The sequence below is a fragment of the Misgurnus anguillicaudatus genome, chromosome 25 (genome assembly GCF_027580225.2).
Source record: "Misgurnus anguillicaudatus chromosome 25, ASM2758022v2, whole genome shotgun sequence".
In the NCBI taxonomy this organism is placed as follows: domain Eukaryota; kingdom Metazoa; phylum Chordata; class Actinopteri; order Cypriniformes; family Cobitidae; genus Misgurnus; species Misgurnus anguillicaudatus.
In genome coordinates, this window is record NC_073361.2 from 2,388,746 (window position 1) to 2,413,044 (window position 24,299).

The 24,299-nt window shown below is 36.2% G+C and overlaps 1 protein-coding gene across 4 annotated transcripts in view; it reads right to left on the reverse strand.

The window, feature by feature from the left end:
- ofcc1 (orofacial cleft 1 candidate 1) overlaps nucleotides 1-24,299 on the reverse strand; it is a 149,740-nt gene that overhangs the window by 66,522 nt on the left and 58,919 nt on the right. For all 4 annotated transcript variants that reach the window (XM_055182277.2, XM_055182276.2, XM_073863768.1 and 1 more), the window contains exons 11-13: nucleotides 22,900-23,041; nucleotides 10,183-10,274; nucleotides 7,544-7,635 (exon numbers count right to left, since the gene is read on the reverse strand). In XM_055182277.2, coding sequence (XP_055038252.2) covers nucleotides 7,544-7,635; nucleotides 10,183-10,274; nucleotides 22,900-23,041 — 326 coding nt within the window. The remainder of the gene's footprint in view (nucleotides 1-7,543; nucleotides 7,636-10,182; nucleotides 10,275-22,899; nucleotides 23,042-24,299) is intronic.

Below are 24,299 nucleotides of genomic sequence, written 5' to 3' on the forward strand. Positions count from 1 at the left end.
ATGTATCCGGATGTTGTCCACATACACATTGAAAAGACAAGTGTAAACGCGTTTGTGTTCGGAATGTTATCCGATCTGTGTGTCCTGATGAAGAGGTAGTCGAGGACGCTTTGTGATCGGATCTCAGTGTAATGTAAACGCAATCCAGCCATCGTATCTGCATTTACAGGTCAACGTCACAAAAAACCCCGCACACTATTATCTCCTCTTACTGACAGCTGTCAAAAATAAAGGACATGGAGCGCATGTGAGAGACGCATACATTCAGATTTGTGGTGCTATGCTAGCTACGCTTAAAAGTATCTTAATAAATCAATATACAAAAGCATTTTAACACTGCTGACTGTATTTAAGTTATTTAGGCATATGTTTAATATGTTACAACTATTCATAGAGAGATTTAATATTAAATGGCAGAAATCAGGATCTTTATAATGTTTGAGTTTCCATGGTGACATATCAACGTGAATGTTGCGCTTCTTTCTGGTCAATCGGCTGTTTCTGTCTCATTTAACACATTTTAAGTTACTTTAAAACACGTACAAACTATAATAACATTAACCAAATACATTTATCCAGTGTTGGTTTTATGCAAAGTAACTTACACGTGTTTGTAAATTACATTACTTCTTACGCACTATGAACAGAAAATTTAGGAAATTGTTAGCTCTTTTAATTAAATCATTAAAATTACCAGGAAACATAACTAACAAAAGTTTATGGTTAAAATAGAAATATAAATATAAGTTCAGGCAGCAGAGCCAAAAGCCCGTTATTAAGGCAGAATAAAACAGTGGAGTCGGTCATGTTTCACACGGATTTTGTTGTTGATTTAAAGCATGCGGGTGAAAGTCAAGTTCAGGTAACGTTCCATCAGCTGAAACATTCATCCACGGTGCGGACGCTGCAGATAAGATAAGGCTTTTAAAGCTAAAAAATATAACGCTTGTGTATATCACGGTTTTTGGGTTTGCTAGTTATTCTCTGCTGTTGGCTTCTCAGTAGCACTGTACGGGAGTGCGGTTAGCGTGAAAACCCTAAATCAGGTGGCTAAAGACAGCTGTAGCCATTTTGATTGACAGCTATTCATTCAGCGCGTCTCCCTGCATAGGATCCGATCACACATCCGGATACACCACTTTGATGTGGACAAATGTAAACGCGCCGTGTCCTGATATACTGATCTGCGTGATCGGATCACCGAGATCACATGTTAATGCAAAGTGTAAACCCAGCCTAAGTGTCAGGTTTGGTTTTGTTTCGCACTATACATCATTTATTTAATGTATTTATTCACAGTTCATTTGCTGTAGGAGCTCTAAACAACCCAAATCTACATGAATAAAAGAAGATTTAACATTAAGAAGAGCAATGATCTTTAGAGATCGATATTTAGCAATTGTTTAATTAATATTTAGAGTCATATTTAGTAGCAGCGTATAATCACTTAATAAGATTCGGTTTGTAGAATGCAAGCAATGAAGGAATCTGTTGTGTTGGGATCGGTTGATCTTTCTGTGTGTCAGTTAAAAAGTCAAATGACGGAGATTGTGGAAGCACAGCTTGTCTTCGGAAGGAAACACAGACGCCTCAATTTTTCCCAATCTTCCTCTTTTTAGGACAGAAAAAGTCACAGATATAATTGATATGAGATTTGGGGGGTTTATTTTAGTGTAATTAGAGTCTTGATAATTGGGCTAATTAAATATAATTGTTGTGTGAGACTGAGTTTGATTAAAACAGTTTTCCCCAAAACGAGAAAAGAAGAGAAAATATTTAGTTGACAGGATGATGCTGATGCAACAACATGTGATTAATGTAAAACCATGTGCATGCAAGTGAATGAGATTTAAAGTAAAAAACAAAACTGAGTATCTATTTACACTGAGTTTAAATGGTGTCCCTTGTTGGAAAATGCTATTTGTACTAGCTCTGCCCACTTATGTCTCGTTGAATCACTAAAGTTTAAAAAGTGGAGCTGAAACTGCTTTAGTGGTGCAGGCAATAGTAGTGTGTACAGCTCGTGGAACTGTCTTTTGACGCGAGGTCACTGGTTCAAATCTGTCTTTTGCTGACCTCGCTCTTCTTACTTTCCTTATAACATCAAAAAGGAATGTATTTAAAAAATGGGAAATAAAGTGCCTAACGAGTATTTATTAAGCACAAAAGTATATACTGGGTAGGGGTATGGGGTCGGTGTAGGGAGGGTTTTATTCTCCCGATAGTAAAACCTCTATTTAATAATTTTAATAAATATAACAATTTACACTAGTTGACTATGTTATTATTGCATCCTTTTATTCTACAAAAATAGTACCTGCCAATAGAGATAGCATCTAAATCATATTTCAATTTATTGCAATTTTGATCAATTATTAAATAAAACTTTTCCACCAACTGAAATATCTGCATATATCTGCTAAGAAAATGTTAATATAGCTACCTACAGTAAGTCAGTCTTCAAACTGTCATAGAACAAGTTATTCATCTTGAGACAGCAACTACACGTCACATATTGTGTTACATGTATTTGTGTAACGCACAAGTCTTGACTCACGATTTCAGTTTGACTGTCAGCTATTGCTAATAGCATAATATAAAACGGCCCGTTCTGGTTCCTCTTTATGATTGAAACCCGTTCTAAACCGTGATAAAATACCCCGGTAACCCCACGGTTCAGACAGCATTACAGAAGTATCACTGCGGAAATGTTGCTACGTACTGATTTATGAAAATAAACACCACAGTCTTTAATCATTTTTTTATTTGTATACATTTGCACAATTAATGGCGATATCCAGAAAAATGTCAATAAATATTGTTGAGTCATCTTGTCAATAAAGAGGAAACGTTCCCTGAGGAGTTTCTACCTCAAATTCATATTTCCGCTATCCAAGATGGCGATCTTACCCAACTTAAACACTGACGCATTCACTCAACACTAAAAAACACCGTCAAGTTTTGATTGTGGCTCTGAATCTGATCTCTTACAAAAGTTATTCACAAAATTGGAAATATCTCTGCTTTAGCTGAAAATTTGAGAGGTGATAAGAGAACAAATGAAGGTAGGAGGAAACGTTTTTTTGTTGTTGTTAGAAAGCGGATTGTCTGTTTTTTTTTCATTTTATGTTTATTTAAAGAAGATAATTTTTCTGGAAGCCATTATACTAAAACGAGTTAGCATGCTTCCAAGCATATTTGATCATCACTTCAACAGTTGCACGATATAAATGTTAATGTATATTTTAGATTAATGTTGATTTATAAAAATAAACACCACAGTCTTTAATCATATTTTCATTGTGTCTTTGCTGCGGTTGGGAACTGCGCTCTGTTTCAGCCACACTTGATTCTGAGGAACTACTTTGTTTGGCGGAAGAGTAATACTATTTGTACTATTATATTTACAACTTATTTGTGTTTTATTTTATGAAATCCTGCTATGCATATGAATTAACTGTTTTATAAAAGCAATAAGCCCCGTGAAGCAGTGGGTTTACAGTGCATTTTATAACAGCTAAGGGGTTCGAGTCATGCTTAACAATGCCCCTTAGCTGTTATAAAATGCACTGGTAACCCACTGCTTTGCAAGGCTTATTTCTTTATTAACATAAACATGCATAGCAGAAATATTATTTAAATTGTTTTATTTAATTTGTATTTATCAATAATGTTATGTACTGAATGAAAAAATATGAATATAGCTATAAAAATGTAACATACTTTCTGCCAATGTGCGTAAATTTCATAAGTTTTTGAATAATGCATTCTGGGGTTGACTTCTCTGTTATAATGACTGAATATTATTACGGCAACTGGAAAATGTATGCACCTCTACTTTGAGTTTCCATACCTGTACACATCTACATGGGTAGTTGTAACCAAGCTATCATAAAGTTACTGTAGGCGTTTGCTTATTTTGTGTTTTTCGTTTTTCCCCTCTTACCCCTTGTAACTTGTGGCACAAGTATTTCACTGTACTGCAAAGTATATGTGACAATTAATTAAACTGAACTAACTGAACTGAATTGAGTTGAGCTACAAGCGTAATCTCTACAGTATGTCCAAATGAAGAGTTTTGTTGCAAAACGAGATGACTCCGTTTTTTTTATTTTTCAGAAATCTCGTTTTTTGGTTGTACATTCCAATTAATATCAATTCAACTGTAGTTGGTTTGTTTTGATTTAAACCTTCATAACTTAAAAAAATACAGCTAAGTAGCACCATAAAACAAAATAATAACATGATTAAATAATAATAAACACGTTTTGACAAAAATGTTAAAAACGGATTTATCTCTTCAAATATACTTGGCACAGTTAGTAACCAAACATTTACACATCTCACTATTTTACAGAATCTTATGTTCCTTTCATGTTCTTTAAAGCTCTGTAAACTCATTCTGTTGTTGTACTTTCTGCACTCTTTTCATCCTCAGACTGACTAAACTTATCAATACTTGCACTTTGGCTCATTTTGTTTGTTCTTTGAAATTGTGGTTTAAGGTTATTACTCAGGCAAAGGTGTTTGATATGTAAATCTGGGGGAGGATCAAATAAGAGGAGGATAATACAGCTCAAAGAGAACGCAACTCTGCCCATGTCAGACAAACAGCTCTCTAAATGTTACCCGGCAAGCCCTGCTCGGGTCTCTCTGTGTGCTGCCAGCCTGGAGACACATTGGTCTTTGTCTGAGTCAATATTTTTATTACTTTTAGTCCTTATAGTCTAACTTTATTATGTGAGAAACTTTCTAATGTACTAGAATCCAAAAAAAAATAATTCATTGTTAAATTTTTGCTTTTTTTGTTGACGGAGACTGTTAGAGAGCAGAATAGCAAAATCTGATGAAGGAAAGCCTTCGTCACCACATAAACAACAAAAGTTTGGACATGCCTACTTATTGCTATGTATTATTACTAGATTATATCAAAGTCATTGAAACTTGTGAAAGAGGAAGTTTACAAGCTATTTGTTGACCAAATAATTTCCAAGCCTCCGTTGATTACATCTTATAATATGGATAATAAATGCTAAGAAATGTTGTTTACAGTGATATGTTTTCAAACTCATACAAGGCTCATGTTTTATTGTATCAAGTTTATTTAGTAATGCAGAAGGCTCAGCACTGTTTGTTTGGAGTATGTTTTGTCAGCACACATGTACTTTCTGAGATCATACTGTATGAGCAGGAAGAGTGCTAACCCATACAGCCGGACGTTACTACGCAAACAAATTGGGACAGCAGTTATCAATAAAGTCTGGGCTGTGGACTGTCAACACGCAAAGCTTGGTGAGTTTCACAGCAGAATAAACCAAACACAACATCAGACCCCCGATTGATTCTCTAGATGGCAGTAATCTTCCTCACTCATTCACATACACCATCAAAGCCATATATAAAGACAGCCTGGTATTATGAAGGAATAAGAAATTATATCTGATCTGTCACATTTGATGATTTTCACATGCAGCTGATTCTCATAACTAAATTCTTTACATTCAGTGTGTTATGTTAAACATTTCTCAAATGTCCTACAATAAATACTGTATATGAGGTTTGCCCTAATCAACATTAAATCTGATATCATTTGTGATTTTTAATAATGTGTGTGTGTGTGTGCCCTTTTTTTTTTTTTTTTTTAGAAAAGTATGAATAAGCTTGCCACTACATCAAGTTAGTAACCACTGATTGAAATGACAGCTGACCATGTCACATCTCATTGCCATCACAGCCACATAAACCAAATAATGTATATAATGTATAAATATATGTTTTTTTTTTAACACTCCTCCCTAAAATGCTTGATGATAATGGCAGCTGTATTGGCGGCAATGTGCAAAGTAAAAATTATTTGATGTCTCCATTTCTTTACTTTTATACACTTATTTTACAATGTCTGATTGGGGATCTTTAAAATAAAAAAAGATATAAAGTCGTATTGATATAAAGATTAGGACTTATTCCATCTATTTACTAAAAATATAATAAAAGTGACCCTGCTAAAGTCTCGGTATCTATCAGTCAATATTAAAGATTTCAAGGTTATATATTCACAGAATGTTCCTTACTTCATGTAGGATGATAAAAAAACAGTAAATCACAAAAAAATGACTTTAGCTGTGATTTCACAGGCAGGGTAACACTTCTATTTCTTTCTTTTTTTTCAAAAGTGAGTATGAATCCATTCTCAGTCGATATCATATCTGCAGGATATTATGCGAGAAGGGTAAAAATTGTATGAAACTTTGCATTTGCATTTCAAAACAGAATGAATAAACAAAGAAAGAGTCAATTGAATTGTATTTCAGACAGCTTACATGAAAGACGACGTGGCCAGACTGCATCTCTATATGTTTCCCATTAGTTTTTGAAGTCTTTTGGGTTAGCCGTTGTGCTCCAGCCCTCTCCTCTCTGATGTGTGGCCTGACTTTCATTTGATTTCCTCTCATACTTACAGCAGCACAGCTCTGATCTTGTTTAATACCAGTCCAGCGGCAACAAATTACCAATTTTCAGAAATGAGCAGAGGTAGGCAGCTCTAAATCCTATAAAACGACTCGCTCGTTCTTTCTGCTCAGAGAAACGCACAGCGTTTGCAATAATTTGAGCAAAATCAAAATAAAAACACACACCTCAATTTTCCCCTCTGTGGATTTGGGCGAGCCACTTTCATCACGCGCACGTGCGCTGAAATTTAGGTAAGTGTTTTGTGAAATGCAATTTGACGAGGCCGTTTATAAGATTTGTTCGGTGCTGCTGTTTGCGTCGGTGCATTTCCGCTCCTGTTTTCTCATTAATATCAAATGCTGTGAGCCACAATAAAATGGAGAAAACACTTATTTGTAGGCCTGCTTTTGCACTTTGCGTCGCCGCAGAAAAAGCAATTATCCACAGCTCGAGGTTTTATGTGTTGCCGGTGTTAGCGTTACCCTGATCCTTTCAATAAAAAGACACATTGAATCTGACAATAAAGCGATGTTCATATTGTGGACCGCGACATTCATATTGAACCTCACATAAATCTTGCAGGTTGATGCATTGAGAAGCTGCTATTTTGAATATATTGGAAAATTGGACAATGTTATTTTATGTATAATCTCTGTAGAAAGCCATGCCTGCCGAATGTAAAACCATGAAGTAGCTACTGTATGGCTTTTCTATTGCACAAATAGTATTGTGTATAGCGATAATTAGCATTCGAGTTGATCTACATACACACAATAACAATCTTTGGGATGGCAAACTACTACTATTATTTTTTTTGCAATATACAGTATGTACTGTAAAGTGTGCAATATGTGTGACCTAACATTGCCTGTATAAACCAGATGTCATATCAACATTTTTCTTGATTCGTCATTTGATGGAATTGCTGATAGATTTTGTTTATACGATAGGTAAAACTGCTATGTATGAGTTTGAATAAACTGAATAACTTTTTCATAACAAATAGCCGATATGCGGTGTAGAGCGTTCCATAATTAGTACACCTATATTCCATTAATACACACTGGAACAGAGTTGGAAAAGCTATACTCACCGCACGGAGAAAGAAAATTGATCCAGCTGATTTTCAGCGAGGGCTTTGAGCATCTCAATGTTCCTCCCGAACATCTTCTTCTGTCTGCCACTCTGATCAGAGAGACACATGTGCATGTCATTTGAAATCGGAGCAGGAAACAGTTGCAATGATTTATCTCGGGAATTCAACGACGGCACCGCACTTCTCCCTGACATCCTTTCTCTCACACACGCACAAAACAATCAACAGGAAACGAGTTACATTACAGACAATCTAATCAATGTTGTGGTGAAACCGAAAGAGGATCAAATGAAAAGAGAACATGAAACGAGATGTTTAAAACACCGCACCTGATATACTCCTGAAATCTACAGCCATTATCATATTATCTTCATGAAAACACTGTCATATAAGATTCAGACAATCACAGGGGCCTACATAAGTTACGGTATTAATAATCAAATGAAGGCCATCGTTGTTATCATTTTTTTTTTTAATACTTGTGTACATACCGACACACTTACAACATGTGCAGCAAAATGAAAATCTTCGCCTGTTGTGCAGACATCAGAAGACATGTGATTTAATTTGTAATGAAGGTCTGCCCTACAGTCACAGGAATCATGGCATGCAATGAAATCACATCAGTGTATTCACAGAATAAATATGAAATCTGAAGTGGCAAACACACTTTCTCACTCCAAAAAATAAAAGGAATACACATTCTGCAACAGAACATCTCTGTAACTTGCCCTACAATAAACCTCAAGAAGAAAAATATATGACATTACCTCAACGGCAGTTTGTGACACTTTTGGGATTTCTCTAACTCTTATGGAGACATTTGTGACATTGTCTCAGGAGAAATATAAGAGACACAGGGGACTAAAGCAAAAGTTTCCATTGCTCTTCATTTCATTTCATAGATGTCTAAAAGAAATGATTATAATATGAAAATAATTTAATCTTTGTTTTTGCTTTTGATGGGTTGATATGTTCTTGAAACCCGCCAAACAGAAGGGCAACATAACATACCGGTACCTGTAACTGCACTGTATTTAATGTATATCAAGTGTACATTTGTCATGCACTTTGTGAGTACAATGTGTTCTGTATATTATGTGTACATCTGTGTATATTATGTAAAAGTGTGATTTGTACAGTTTGTCCTATTGTATTCGTCACTGTCTGCGCACTTGCACACGGTGCTATTGGTGATGTGACAATAAAAGTGATTTGATTTCATACTGTATATACAGTATATAAGGCCAAGTTCAAAATGCATTGTCAGTATGTCTGAAAACAATATACCCTCAACCGTAATAAAATATACTGCTCAATTTTATCTGTCTATCTGTATTTGCTAACAAAACAACATAGTAACTACTTTAGAAGTACACTACCATATGGACACAAAAGTCCAGTTTTATATCTTGGGTGCCACACAACCATCCGCTGGTTATTACACTTTGTTGAATTTAAGAATAAACACTCCCCATATTACAAACTAAAACCGTATGTTTCAGACAATGACAAAACAAACCATTACACAAAGCAAACTAAAATACTACATGATTTAAAAAAAACCCAGAACAAATCTTTTTCAAAATGTCTGTTCAAAATACTGGACAGACACAAATCCACTGTGTACTCTCAAAAATGTATTCATTCAGTACATTTTCTTCTTCTATTTATTGTGCCTTGCTCTCTGCCTTATTGTTTGTGGGGCCGACAGCAAGCATTTCTGCAGCACTATGACCCTGGGTGGGTTCAGACACACTGCTGCAGCACAGATACTGCCCAAATCTAAATGCCAATGAAAACTCAGAAAGATACACTGACACACATGAACCAAAGTGACTAAGCTCATACAAAGAAAAACATTTTAATGAAGAGAAATATATGTGCAATCTCTGTTAATGGTTGATGACATAAAGGTAAACATGGAGAGCAGGTTTACACCATCACCCATTTATCCCAACAAGAACAAAAAGTGAATGCAACAATGCAGCTGTGCAACTTAAGCAAAGGCAGATCAGCACAGAGAAGTTATTCTGCAATTACCACTTCAAAGTGTGGCAGGTAACACGCCGGCTTTGATTCATTTAGCTTAAGTCCTGTGCAGCGCAGGAAAAGGCGTGTTGGGAGCGGTTAGAGAGAGCGCACTTGCGCTGGCACTGCTGATTTCACAGAATCTGAGCTGTTTTGGCTTGTCGAGCACATCAAAACTAGCTTTGAAGACTGAAAAATACCTGTTAGTGTGAAATGTATTTTGACAAATCTCAGATAATAAGGGGAGTTGGATCAAGAGGCAAAGAGGAGGAGGATCAGGGGCATCATGCACCTTTTTAAGGAGGGGGCCGCAGTGGCGGTCCTGCTCATTTGTTGCTGTAGGCGAGATAAGACATGACCGAAGAAATTCATAATTACTAATGCACAGGCCCGGGCGAAATCTGCAGAAGTTTTTTACGCACTAATTATGGGGCAATATCTGCAGAATAAAATTATTCAAGGAAAATTGTGTTAAACATTCCTGAGTGTAAACACTCATGTTGGTAGATAAAATCATGATCAAATTAGTCAAAATATTTAATAAAAATAGCATGTAAATAGTGACACAATTCTTCTTAGGTAAAATGATACAAATGTTTCCTTACCTTGCTGTGAATTCCAGTCTTGGTTTTGTTAGTGTTGGGGTGTTTTGTCTGGTCCATGGACTCTAAGGCTGACGTAGCTCCAGCTTTCTTACCTGCAATGAAATTACAATTGTTTGTTGTTGTTCGTAGTAGCTGGAATATGAATTATAATCTGTGATTCATAGTTTGATTATTTAAATGAGCATTACATAATAAAATGAATAATGTAAAAGCATTTATTCATCTAGTAATGTGCAAAACCAAAAAATACAAGATACCTACTTTAAATATTAAAGTTTCTAATACATATGAAAGTGCATTATATTGTAATAACTAATTTTACAGTTCCATTACACTTTCTTTATTTTGTAAATAAAGAAAATTATGAAAACAGCATAAGGCAAAACATAAAATGAAAAGATTTGTTTTACTGTGCATTATCAGTGTTGTAACTGATGTGAGTGGTAAATGTTCTGCTTTAAACAACACAAACTAAATGTACTGCCAGAGAAAAGTGATAAAAGTTTCTTCTCACACACATTCTCTCTCTCTCTCTCTCTCTCTCTCTCTCTCTCTCTCTCTCTCTCTCTCTCTCTCTGACACACACACACACACACACACACACACACACACACACATACACACCATCATCATCAACATCTCTGAGCCCAACCTCTCCTTTTTTCATTGCTCTAATGCACACAATTAGACATGATGAAAAATTGAAAAAAAATTAAATTTAGTTGTAATACATTTTGCCATTCTTCCTTCCTTTGGAAAATGACTTTTGAAGTGTTTTCTCTCTCTCTCTCTCGCTCTCTGTCTGTAATTTAAATGGTAAGCTGCCAGATGTGTGTCTCATGCTTGAAGTGCAGGAGCTTTGCATTATTTAGCATATTAACATTCACAGAATTTAAAAAGAGGGTTCCTGCATTGCCTGGAGCGTCCAATTAAGTAAACCTTAGCTTGATACATGTAAAAATTTTACCATGAGAAACTTTTTTCATTGCTTTTTTCTCTTTGCCTCAGCCAGTCACATCTATATAATAAATATGGAAACTTCCCAGATGATATAATTTTTCTCCTGCTGTGGGATTAAATATATCAGTAATAATAACTTTTAAATATAGGCATTGTATCAGGAAAGTTAAAGAAGACTCAAATGGGTTTTAATAGCAAGAGCATTCAGGGCTTACGTGTCCTCCTTACTACTTTGGAACTGACATCATATTACATTCAATCTGAAAGACTTAGATGTATGCTTTAATTACAAGTTTTTTTCTGGTAAATATTGGAGATTGCCAGCAGTTAAAAAGAAAAAAAAAACACATTACAGTAAATTTATAAAAGCATGGCTATGTGTTGTTATTTCATTAAAAATACTGCATAATCATGTTTAATCTTTTTACTGGATCAACATGCTCGATGACATACTGTAAAAACGGAAACAAATTATATACAAACTGTTTTGCTGAATTTTACAGAGCCAAAAAGTGGAGGAAAAGAGATTTGTCATGAACAGAAGATGTGTTAGTCTGTCTTTTTTTCTTGGAGGAGGCAGTTAATGACCCACAAAACCATATGGAGTTACATTTAAAAAAGGTTTATTCAATACCTTTATGCTATGAAACCTGCCCAATTTCCTATCAGTCATTCAACATTGTTTGATGCAACATGTCTAGCAATAATTTACTTACATGGTTGCTCCAACAGTTTGTTCCAATCATAGCCTATTTTCCTTTCTATGTTTGGATCTGTCCTATATAGTCCAATGTGTTGCTAATTTAAATGTAAGACAATGAACTACTATAGTTTTGATAGTGATATTACATGGCCAATATAAAAGAACAAGTTAACACTTCACAAATGATGGTTGAGTGATTAATTAAAAAAAAATTCACTGCTTTCATATGTTGAACACCAAACAAAAATGTAACTCACAAGATTCAACAATTTGTTTAAAGGAGAACTTGATTTGAAATCCACTTTTTTTAACTACAGAAAGGGCCCTATTTTAAGGATCTAAGCGCATTGTCTAAAGCGCACAGCGCAACGTCTAAATGGGCGTGTCCAATTCCACTTTTGCTAATTTAACGACGGGAAAAATGGTTTGGTCGAAAAGGGTTGATCCTATTTTTTTAATGATTAATGGGAGTATTTTGGGCGTATTGTGCAATAAACCAATGAGAGTCTCAGCTCTCATCCTCTTTAAAAGCCTGTTGCGCTGGCGCTATGTCTAATCCTATTTAGATGAAGGACTTTGTAAACTGAAAAACTAAGCGGAGGAAGAAGATCCCCAGTTTAAGATTAATGTTAAATAATTGTGTTGTTTTTCACTTGTATTGAAATTGTTATTTTTTATTAAAACCTTTAAAAATCGTTTTCTTTTAGTCATGGAAGTAAAAAAGTAGGCTTGTAATTGCCTTAAATGTATGGCTATCCAATATCATCAAAAAATAATTTACAAGTATGTAAGATAAGGTTTGTACTCTAAAAATACTTTATTTGTAACAAACAGGAGATAAAGAATTTACAAACGGCTCTCCGCACATTCGTTTCAGCACTTGGACAGCGTTTTTTTTTAAGCAAAGAGTTTTTTTAAGCATTACTTAAAAATGTTTCTCATCTCACCATATCCACAGGTACAGAGTCATCATATACAATAAATCCGTGAGGTAGCATTTAAAAAAAAAACATTTAAAAATAGATGCATTTGTTTAAAGCAAAGCACTTATTTACTTACCAGGCTACAGGTGAAGCAGCTCGTTATGCCTTCTAACGTCTCATAATCGGTCCTCATTTATGTCCAAGAGACTCAATAATAATCGTTTACATTCAATCCTTTAATCTATCATATTTAAAAACGTTTTTGTGCTGCTGTGCATTCATGTGTGTGATAAGCAAACCCGTGTTTTCGTCCCTTTTATAGGCGCATATTACTAATGCGCTCTTTAAATAACAAAAAAAAAAATATTGCCTCAGTCTATTTTAGTTGCCTCAAAATAGCAACGCGCCAACAATGCGCCTGAACACACCTCGTTTTCAGACCAAAACGCCCATGGGCGCAAAAGGGGGCGCAAATGCATTTGCTATTTAAACAACGTGGCGCTAAACGTGAAAATTAGAATTGCGCAGGGTGGAAACTAGCAAAAGACACTTGCGTTGCGCATTGCGCTGCATTGTGCCGGGTGTAAGATAGAGCCCTTAGTTGCTGTTTGAGCTTAACAAACATCAGCAAACTTACAATGCTTAAAGTTCAATACAACAGGAGATATTTGCAGATAACAGGAGATAACAGAAGTCGCTTATAAAAAAACTACAGTGAACGGCTGGACTGCCTACAACGTAGCCTCTTGCTGGGTCAGTGACATCACATACCTAAAAATGTACACAAAACCTGCCCCCGGGAACATGCAACAAATGGGGGCGATCGATGCCTTGCAAGGATGTAAACAATGAACAGTGCTGTTTGGCTTCGCTAGCCAGTTAGCTACATGCTAATTTATACCGATTTGAAAAATGCAGTAACAAACACATGCAAACTTCTTTTAAATCCCACCAGCGAACATCGAATGTTGGCATTTGTGTTATCAGTGTAAGTTATTCTTTGATTAGAGCTTTTTTGTAGTGTTTACTCACATGCTCCTATAGCCACAGGCTGTGGTAAAGTTACTGTAGTAAAGCCATGGTTTGTTTAAGTAATGTGCTCATAGTTCTGGCAACAGATATTTGGCTACACTCATTCTATAAAGACAAAAGTAGCAGTGCTATACAGTCAGTAGCGATCACTGTAGATCCGCAGTCTGTAATCAAATAATACATACAAGTAACAACATATCTAAGTCTAAGACAACTACAAACAAAAAACTAGGGCCGGGACGCGATCAAAAAAATTAAACGAATTAATTACAGGCTTTGTAATTAATTAATCGAAATTAATCACATTTTAATCACATATAGGGAATGTTAATGTACGTCACTGCAGTGTTGCATTATGGGACGTGGGCGCCATGTTTGGAGGCACTTTATTTTTAAACAGTTTTTTTAATGTAACAATACAGCAGTATAATCTTTCATTATCATTAAAAAACTGTTAAGGATTTTTTAAAAATGTCATCTGATCAACATTTATTTATGACAGAAAAATTGTTCTCAATGTATCATGCATTTAAGTGTTCATTAAATTAACATATATTAACATCCGAGACAACTAAAAAGCACATTCCCAATGTATAACAACAGTACAGATATTTATAAACACAGTTTATGGGATGCTTCAGTTCATACAAACAAGTTTGACTTCATTTCAATCCAAAATCCATGTTGGTCTTCACATAATAACAGCAGAATATGATGAACCAGCTGTAAGGAGGTGATATGATCCTCGGTCAGATCTTCGGACTAGATATTGAACTTTTCTGTTAATAAAACAAAAATAAAAGGGAAACATTCATTATTAAAAAACTATACAAAATGCATTACAGAATTCACATACAGAACACATTACAAAATACTTTGAAAATAGTTATACATTTATGTTTTGCACAAAAATACTCACTTTGTTATAAAATTGCTCTTCGTCTGAAGAAATGTTCATGTAGGCCTATTTCTGTGCTCCTCCAAAGTCCCCAAAGCAAATCTCCTGAACACATTTATGGATTTAAAAACATATATTTTAAACCTAAACAGCATATAAAGCAAAAAAAAAAAACAACTTCCAAAACCATTATACGAGTATGAATTGCTCCATCTGAGGCTAAGACCTAAACTCAACTGCCGCATTCATATAATGACAATAACACATGACTCTTGATACTCTTGAATGTTAAACTTGATACTAACAGCAATATAAAACATAACACCTCACAACTCACAAATATTATTGATCAAAATGTTATTTATTGAACATTTACTTACCATTGACAGTGAAAGAGATGATCTTCTGCTTGAACTGCATCATCCAAAAACATGTTCAGTGTGTGCTGTAAAAAGTGGGAGGTCTTCTCTATTTAACACCCTAAGAGTTAACAAACTCCACTAACAAGACACTGTAGGAGTTAATTTAAAAAAAAGTGGTAACACTCTGTTTTGACACCAACTCTTTATTTTTATAGAGTTAAATAAAATAGTTTTAACTCAATTCAGTGTTAAATTAACTCCGAACTCTTTATATTTCCATTAACACCGTAATTTTAACTCTGCTAAATTTGTTGTGTATGATTTAGCAGCCCAAGACTGGATTCTGGATACAGACGCACTACCTCGCTTACATATCTGGTCAATTACCTTGTTTTTGCAGGACTTTATTTACACTTTGCAGGAGTTTAAGAGCTATAAATCCCTTCAAGCTTATAGTAAGATGACACTTCTTCTTTTGGAGTCTTATGACGGTTGGCAAACCAGCTATTTACTGACAATGTGTTAATACCTACGAATCTTAATGATTCTATAAAATAATTTCTCCGTTGTATTCTGTGCGATGAATCAACACATGTTCATAAGATGGCACTTCTGTTTCGGCCAAGTTATTAAAACAAACAAAATGCTAAATGTTATGTTATTTAAAGAGTCACAAGCAGTGGGTTTGAGCAGTTGCATTTAATAAAAAATATTTGTTACAATCGTCAAAATTGTCTAAATATTTATTTTTATAACTCATGTGGTTAGGGTGATCAGAAATGAATGAATGAATGAATGAATGAACGAATGAATGAATCAATCAATCAATCAATCAATCAATCAATCAATCAATCAATCAATCAATAACTTACATTTACAAGTTAGTTTGACAGTGTTAGCATAAAACAAGACAATTTAAGTGGTTCTGCTTTTATTAATCACAAATCACTGAATGACTGAAAATGCAGATTTTTTTTTGAAAAGTAAACGTTTTTCTCCTGATTGCAGCAGGCAAACCACGCGATCCGGCATCTATTCGTCAGCTCCTGTACCGGCTTCCCTTGTTTTTTCCACAAATAAAAGCTGACAAACCGTATTCCGTTGGTCAGTTTCCTCCCTGAACGATCGCGTGACCTGCTTGATCGAGCAGTACTGACCAAACATATTGAAGTTTATTAAAATCTCGACAGAAAATACAAAAACAACATCCAACACATGAACTCAAATACAGCGGGATAGGACGCGATCCTGCAAATATGGCGGATTACCCATAATGCAACCCGGCGTGACATCAACTCCACATTCCCTATAAATATTTGACCTGAGAACATTGAGAAGTTATTTTTTCACATGGATTTTTAGTATACCATGAATAATGACTGAATACATAAGCTTAAGCAACAAAATATTGTTTATTTTTGTTCAACCAAGTTGTTGTACTCGAAGTCGGGCTAACGTCCACGCTAGCTGCTATATGTTTTGCAAGATGATACTTGAGGCTCGATGTGCTGCGGTGATATGTGAATTCCTTGTTGCATAGCTTACACACAACCATGCTCTTATCGACGCTTCCATCCGTTCTTTTTTATAAAAAAAATCCCATCCACGGGGCCAACCAAAGCGATCTCATCAGCTTCTTTGTTCATGTTCACTGTGGTTAGTTGTTGTCTGAAGTCATGAACGCTAGTTGGTGCTCCAGTATAATCGGTCCGCCGAAACTCATCCAATGAGAAATGTTCCGCGGTGCAAAAATAAGTGTGATTAAAATGCGTTAAAAAATTTTAACACGTTATTTTTTGTGTAATTAATTAATCTTAATTAACGCGTTAAAGTCCCGGCCCTACAAAAAACATAACATTCTGAAATGTCCTGTAAGATCAGTGCGAACACAGGTTCTGCACAATCCTTTTTTTGGCTAATATTCCCTGGGTCTGATTCAGGCTCAAATTGATAAGAAAATATTGCCACCACTGTTTATATACACTGTTTCTATTTGTAATTAAGTAAACATTATTTTCAAGATATGCAACATCACTAAAAAGATACTGACAAAATAAAGACGTTACCCTCACATTACTTAGAGACCAGTATCTCTGCTTTATGCAGTGTACGAAATATTTTCTAAGCTTTTGCTTGTTACAATCTACTGCCTGCAGCTAAGTAGCAGAAGCCTGCACTGTACTTCTGTTCTCTGTCCAGAGAATCAAATCCCTGTCAGCAGAACATTCTGCCCGTCTTCGTGCCACAATCATGCATGTTTCAATGGGCCAGCTAGCCTAACTTTGCAACTTTGCCTTTAATTATCCTTTCTCAGGCCCTATAGTCAGATGGTGTGGGTAGATGGTGTATGAATTAGTCCAGTGTTGACAGCTATAGGCTATGTCCATGAACTTGGAGGACTGCAGCCAGAACCCACATACTCCTGGGTGAACCACTGAGGCTTGTTATCCTCTGCCTACCACAAACGTGGGGAGATTAAGCAATGGCCCTGAAGGGTATGGTGACCTACACAAACCTTTCCATTCACCTAGGCGTTTAATTGCACCAGAGTTGCCTTAAATCAAATGACAGTGAATGATTGATTAAACATTCACAAAAGTCCCTAAATTCTAAATAAATTCTGATCATTCCCAAATCTGCACTAATCACAACCAAACTGTGTGTACAGACTTTTTCTCATATTTAAAAAATGGAATTAATTATTTATTTCAATAGCAAATTCCGTCAAATTAAAAATATGTTAAAACTTATTATAACTGGAAAATATAAAATAACGATTTAATGACACTTAAATTTTATTCCTTTCCATGACTTCCTGATATTTATGTAATCTTTCATCACGGGAATTTTGCATTTATATATGAGCTGTGTAAGCAAATGCTATAAACTTTAATGCTTCATCCGATGTAGCAAATGTATGCATATTTGCAATGATAAAATGTTAAAAAATCTGCATTATCAGCTCAGAGCAGTATGTTTATCTTCCTGCATGCAAGCAGCCTTTTGAAACATCCATCCGACTCAAATTTGCTAGGAAGCTACAATCTCTGTGAAAATCTCTTTTGATGTAATCAAGGTTAAAAAATCTATTTAAAGTGCAGTGGTAAATTAATTGTGGTAAGAAAGCAGTGTGAATCTAATTCTATATTAGGGTTTGCCACTGTGGCCGGATTAGATCCCTCAGGGACGAGGATCTGAAAGAGGACGGCTGTATTTCAGAAACACTCCAAATGAAAATCCCAGAGATTGTCGCTGTACTGAAGGGCAAAGCTCACTATGATGCATTTACTTAAGGGGGAGATGCAATCAAACATACTGCAGCTTCCAAAGCCCTGCCCCATATATGTAGTTACAGATCCACTAAGGGTGATCAGAGCAGAAAGACCTAATTTAATTAGTCATTTGAATTCAAACAGACCTAGTGTAACTGGATCATTCACCCAATGTGAAAGGTCAGTTAACTCATAGTGCCTGCAGCTACATCATATGTTGCAATGAACATAGAATTTTCTTCTCATTTCTGCTGATTTAAATGAGGGAAAACAATATTAGCAGTCGGGGCTTCTATTTGTCACATATGTCTTAGTTTTAGAGAAATACTCATAATCCTCTTTTTTAAAATACAATGGTTTGCAGTTTTGTTTAGTTTTAGAACCTGTATAAATGTTTTGTTGTGTTGAAAATAGTGAATATATTTTAGTAACCAAACAGATCTAGGCACCGTTCACTTCCATAGTATTATATTTTCCTACTTTTGAAGTCAACGGTGCAACAGATCTGCTTGGTCACAAACATTCTTCAAAAGATCTTCATTTGTGTTTATCCGAACAAAAAAATTTATACAAGTTTGGAACAACGTGAGGATGAGGAAATTATGACAAAAATGTTATTTTACTGAATGTTTTATTCAACATGTATGGAACGAAGATGGATGTTATTCATGCAAGAGTTTGAGTCAGGTTGTAGTTAATTTAGTTTGTGATTTGTTTATGCCTTAACTCATTATTAGCTCATATTAAAGTAATTTTTTTTATTAATATTCATGTATTCATGGACTCATGGACTGTTATCATGGAATATAAGCACATATATTACTAAAATATGTTTTTGGTATCACTTTAATAAGATTATAGACGGTTTCAGCAGTAACAACATAAACAAGCGGCTGTCGTCGTCCGCACGTAACTTCCAATAAACTCCGTTAAGAATAAATAACAACAAAGTTCTTTAAACGTAGTTTATTTATAAAAAAACAACACATAGATTACCCAGGAAACCAAAACATTTGTTCTTTTCGACAAGGCATTTGTTCAAGAGATCAGTTTAGCAACTAGTTAGACCAATAAAAAAAAGGAAACCGGATGTAAAGTTCGGATCCAGACGCATATCGCGTAGCGCATGTGCGTCCGATGAAACGGTCTATATTTGTAGTTAGCAGTGAACAATACTTCTACAGCATTAATTCATCTTTGCTAATGTTACCTCCAGCATTTACGAATACATTTTTAAAATCAAAGGATGTAATATAAGTTACATGAACAATTGTTTTTTGGAATCAACAAACATTAACAAGGATTAATAAATGCTTAAAATATATATAGCTCAGTGTAAGTTCAAGTTAGCTAATACATGTACTAATGTTAACAAATACAAAATGCAAAAGCCTTTTTATTAAGTGTTTTTTTTTTTTTATTAGTCTTTTTCTGTCATTAAAACTGAAATTTAGTAGAATTATACGCTAAACTAAAAATGCTAAATGTATCTAACTAAAAATACCTGTTTGGCTGCGACATTAGTGAATGATGTAATGCGCAAAACCACCAGTATACTAAAAAAGTAGCTTGTAACTGGAAAATCTACAACATTTAAAAAAAGTTTCAGATATGTTAATAAAATGTTTTTCCCTTTACTTAATCATTTCCCAAGCCAAATTGTATGCTGGAAGTTCTCTATTTGTAGTTTTCTTCACCGAGTTTGAAAGTAATGTGAGGTTGTCACTTCAATCCTCGCTCTCTTTCCTGATAGGATAACTCCACCTGAATATCATAACTGTGTATAGCAGTAATGCAACCTGAACTGATTCTTATGCTAACGTCATCTCTGCTCAGCGCTCTGATACTGTGATGTCCGGCGAGGGACACCTTTTGATCAGTTATTTGAGTCAGACTGGAGACCCAAAGCTGACTTTATACTTTTTAGGATACCTTTTTCCTTTCATCCGCTTCTCCTGTTTTTGGCATGCAGAGCAAGTGGAACACAACTCTCCCAGAGTGTGGTGTGGGGACACTTCCCATGTGGGGTGTTAGGAGCACAGTGGGAGGTCAAAGTTCACAGCAGAGAGGAAGTGACAAGCTGTGAAATGTAAAAGACCAATTTCTTCCACATGTTGCGGCGCTCTGAGAACAGCGCCGAGCTGTCAGCTAGCATCACGCTTAAAATGGGACAGGTTGCTACCCAGCAGACCTGTCACAACTCATTTGTAATTAAAAAGCCTATGTGATGTTTAAAGCTGAGCAGCCCAGAAACTTTTTTCTTGCTCAGCTCTGTTAAATAAAGATGAGTACTGCCAAAAAAAGAAAGAAAGATTAAAAGCAGAACAATGGTCTTTGTGCTAGATCAATAACAAATGAAGCTGCGTGTGTTGGATCGGTCCAGTGCCATCAAGATGTTCATGACTGGAGTAAGAACAAAATGCTTGGAGACACGTATTGAAATGAAATTGCTAGACCTATAGACGTGCTGAAGGAAACTGCTTATTTGCTTCTTTCCTGTAAAATCTCATCTTTCGGCAATGGAGTGTTGGCCTTTTATTAGAATTCTTTCCATTCCACTTATTAAAACGAAATGTTTACATTTAATAGAAGTTTTTTAAGTAACGTTTATGTGTAGGAATGTCACAGCCAAGACTGGGATTTCTGGAGTGTTCTTATGTGTGTGTGTGTGTGTGTGTGTGTGTGTGTGTGTGTGTGTGTGTGTGTGTGTGTGTGTGTGTGTGTGTGTGTGTGTGTGTGTGTGTGTGTGTGTGTGTGTGTGTGCCTGGTAATTATCACGTTGTGGGGACCAATTGTCCCCATAAAGATAGGAATACCAGTGTTTTTGTGACCTTGTGGGGACATTTTGATGGCTCCATGAGGAAACATGCTTTTAAATCAAACAGAATGATGTTTGTTGAAAATGTGAAGTAGCAGAAAGTTTTGTGTGATGGTTGGGGTTAGTTAATGGGGTAGGTAAGGGGAATAGAATATACAGTTTGTGTGGTATAAAATGCATTACGTCTATGGAATGTCCTCACAAAACATGGAAACCTGAATGTGTGTGTGTATGGGGGGGGGGCATAGCATTGGCATAGCTAATGTGCCCTTAGGAGTTATGGCATTGCTAAGTGACTTACCATGAGTCATTGTGGGTAGCAAGGTGTTTCAGTAGCTCACCTGGTCAACGGTTTAAATATAGGGAACACTTATTAAAATGTTTGCCTTAAATGCACACTTAGCTGCTTTGAATAAAATCATCTTTTAAATGTGTAAATAGACTTCAAAGAGTTGGTATGCAGTTGCTAATACACTCACCTAAATGATTATTAGTAATACCATACTAATACAATGTTTGATCCCCTCTCGCCTTCAGAACTGAATTAATTCTACGTGACATTGATTCAACAAGGTGCTGAAAGCATTCTTTAGAAATGTTGGCCCATATTAATAGGATAGCATCTTGCCGTTAATATTGATTTGTGGGAAGCCACATCCCAAAGATGCTCAATTGGGTTGAGATCTGGTGAGTGTGGAGGCCATTGTAGTACAGTGAACTCACTGTCATGTTCAAGAAACCAATTTGAAATGATTCAAGCTTTGTGACATGGTGCATTATCCTGCTGGAAGTAGCCATCAGAGGATGGGTACATGGTGGTCATAAAGGGATGGACATGGTCAGAAACAATGCTCAGGGAGGCTGTGGCATTTAAACAATGCCCAGTTGGCACTAAGGGGCCTAAAGTGTGCCAAGAAAACATCCCCCACACCATTACACCATTGCATTAATGAGAAATTGAACAGGTGTTTAGCACCTTGTTTGGAGATGTCGGATCCTTAACAGGCCAAGTACCATTAATATCTGTAGTCAAGGCTGGGTTTAAAAAAAATGCAAGAACACCATAAGAAGATTGAGACATGTCCAAATTAGTTTCGAACCAGAACAGCTTCATTTATCTCTGTCTGGCAGGCAACAAGAAAAGTAAAAGGACGCAGTGACGTAATGTGAACACTTGCTTGATTTGCTTCATTTGTTTCAATGTGACTGTGAAAATCTTCAATACCGCGTTCAACACAAACATATGGCAAGTGCTCTGAAAGCTTTAATCTTGACTTTTCAGACTCATCTGCTATTTCCTAAACAAATGGCAAACAACGAACACAATGAAAAAATCAATAAGCTAATGTAGGTGCAGACAAGTGAACGAGCTCCATTAGAAATCTCACTAGCGCTTCGTCCCGCGCACACGCTGCCTGCGCAACGCTTCGGCACTGTGATGTGAATCGGCTTCTGGCTGAGAATTTTGATTAGGGAAAGTATGTGGCATTTACTAACGCAGCAACGAATGATGATGATGCCATTGAGTAAGAATGTGTAAAGCTGGTTCTTAAGTTAGTGAGCATCATTTACAGTGAAAACAATTTGAGTGTATTGCGCTCCTTAAATTAGGCATGTTTTGTAGTACAGCAGTTTCATTTTCTCCACATGAACTTCTAACTAGCAGCTGCACTCTGCCTGTGTGTGAGTTTATGATGAGCTGTGACATTCGTTGGCATTTCTTTCTGTCCATGGGAGCAGAAGTCCTACCTGGCAGAGAGGCAGAGGAGGGTGCTGAGGTGTCCTGGTGGGGAGGAAGCCCTTGGCCGGAGCTCTGCTGGGGTTGAGAAGAGACCTGCGGGGTGAAGCTGCGCTCTGGCACCCCAGTGCAACCCTGCGGGAGTCTCTTTACCTGCAAAGGGAAACATCTGCTGATTGACAAGGACATTAGGTGACAAAATACAGATGCTGTAGATGTTTTGCTTCAGGGCACAGTTTGGACATCAAACACAACACATAATTATAATTATGTACACTGTAAAATTCATAGCTGCTTTAAATGTTTATGTTTTTTAAGTTGCTTTATTTGAGCATGGGGGGATTTCACGTTATCTGTATGAGTACAAACCTCTCAACCCATTTTCTTCCAGTGGAGAACCATCATAGAGTTGCCGTGTGAAGTGCAATTTGTACTCATGCATAGGTTCTATGCCTTAGCTATGCCATAGGTAGGCTGTGCATAGTCTGACGCGCACCTCGCCAAAATTTTAAAAACGTGTCTGGTCTATGTGGACCGCAAGCACTGTGATTGGTCCACTAGAACCCCTCCCGTCTCATTTCTTCATAGGCATTTCTGCTTGCAACAGTAAGAACAAAGATGGGCCAAGTTGAGGAATGATATAACTCAAACTCTATTTACCTCCATCACTGCTGGCCTTCTCAAATCATACACAACAAGCTGCTTCTTTTTCTTAGTTTGTGGGTTTACTGCTTCTTTGGCTGTTTTATTGCTACATTCAGGGTTCCCACACCTTAGTTAACTTCAAATTCAAGTACCTTTCAAGGACTTTCCAGGTCCAATACCCTCAAATTCAAGGACTAAATGTGGCGACACATTTCAAGTGAGAGCAAGGTTACATCCTGTTATCTTTTAAGATACATTGTTACAGTTCCCTTTCGAGGGAACTTGCGCTGCGTCAATTTGGGGACACCTCCAGGGGTAAGTGCATCTGAATGTGTAGATCAAATTCAACCAATGGTGAGGCTTAACGAGAAAGAGATGGTTACGCGAGAGCCAGGAAGTATATCGCTATCTGAAATATTGCTAAAGGCAGTGTTACAGGGAGGCAGGAGGTATGGCAAGGGAGACGCAGCGTCTCGTTCCCTTGGAACAACATTTACATTCGTAACCAGAGATGTTTTCATGTGTCAAACACAACTATTCAAAAAAGCATTTTGGTATGAATCAACATTCACATACAGAAGATATAAGCATTTAAAGCAAACAGTTTAGCACGTGTGCTTAAAAAGTCTAGAATTTTTATGATATTATCCTACGCTACACAGGGAATAATATGATTTTTTTCCAGAAAACTTTTCTTGCATAAAATAGATTTAAGCAATGACCTGTATCCACGTATGAATATTTTCAAAAACTTCCCAGGGCCTTG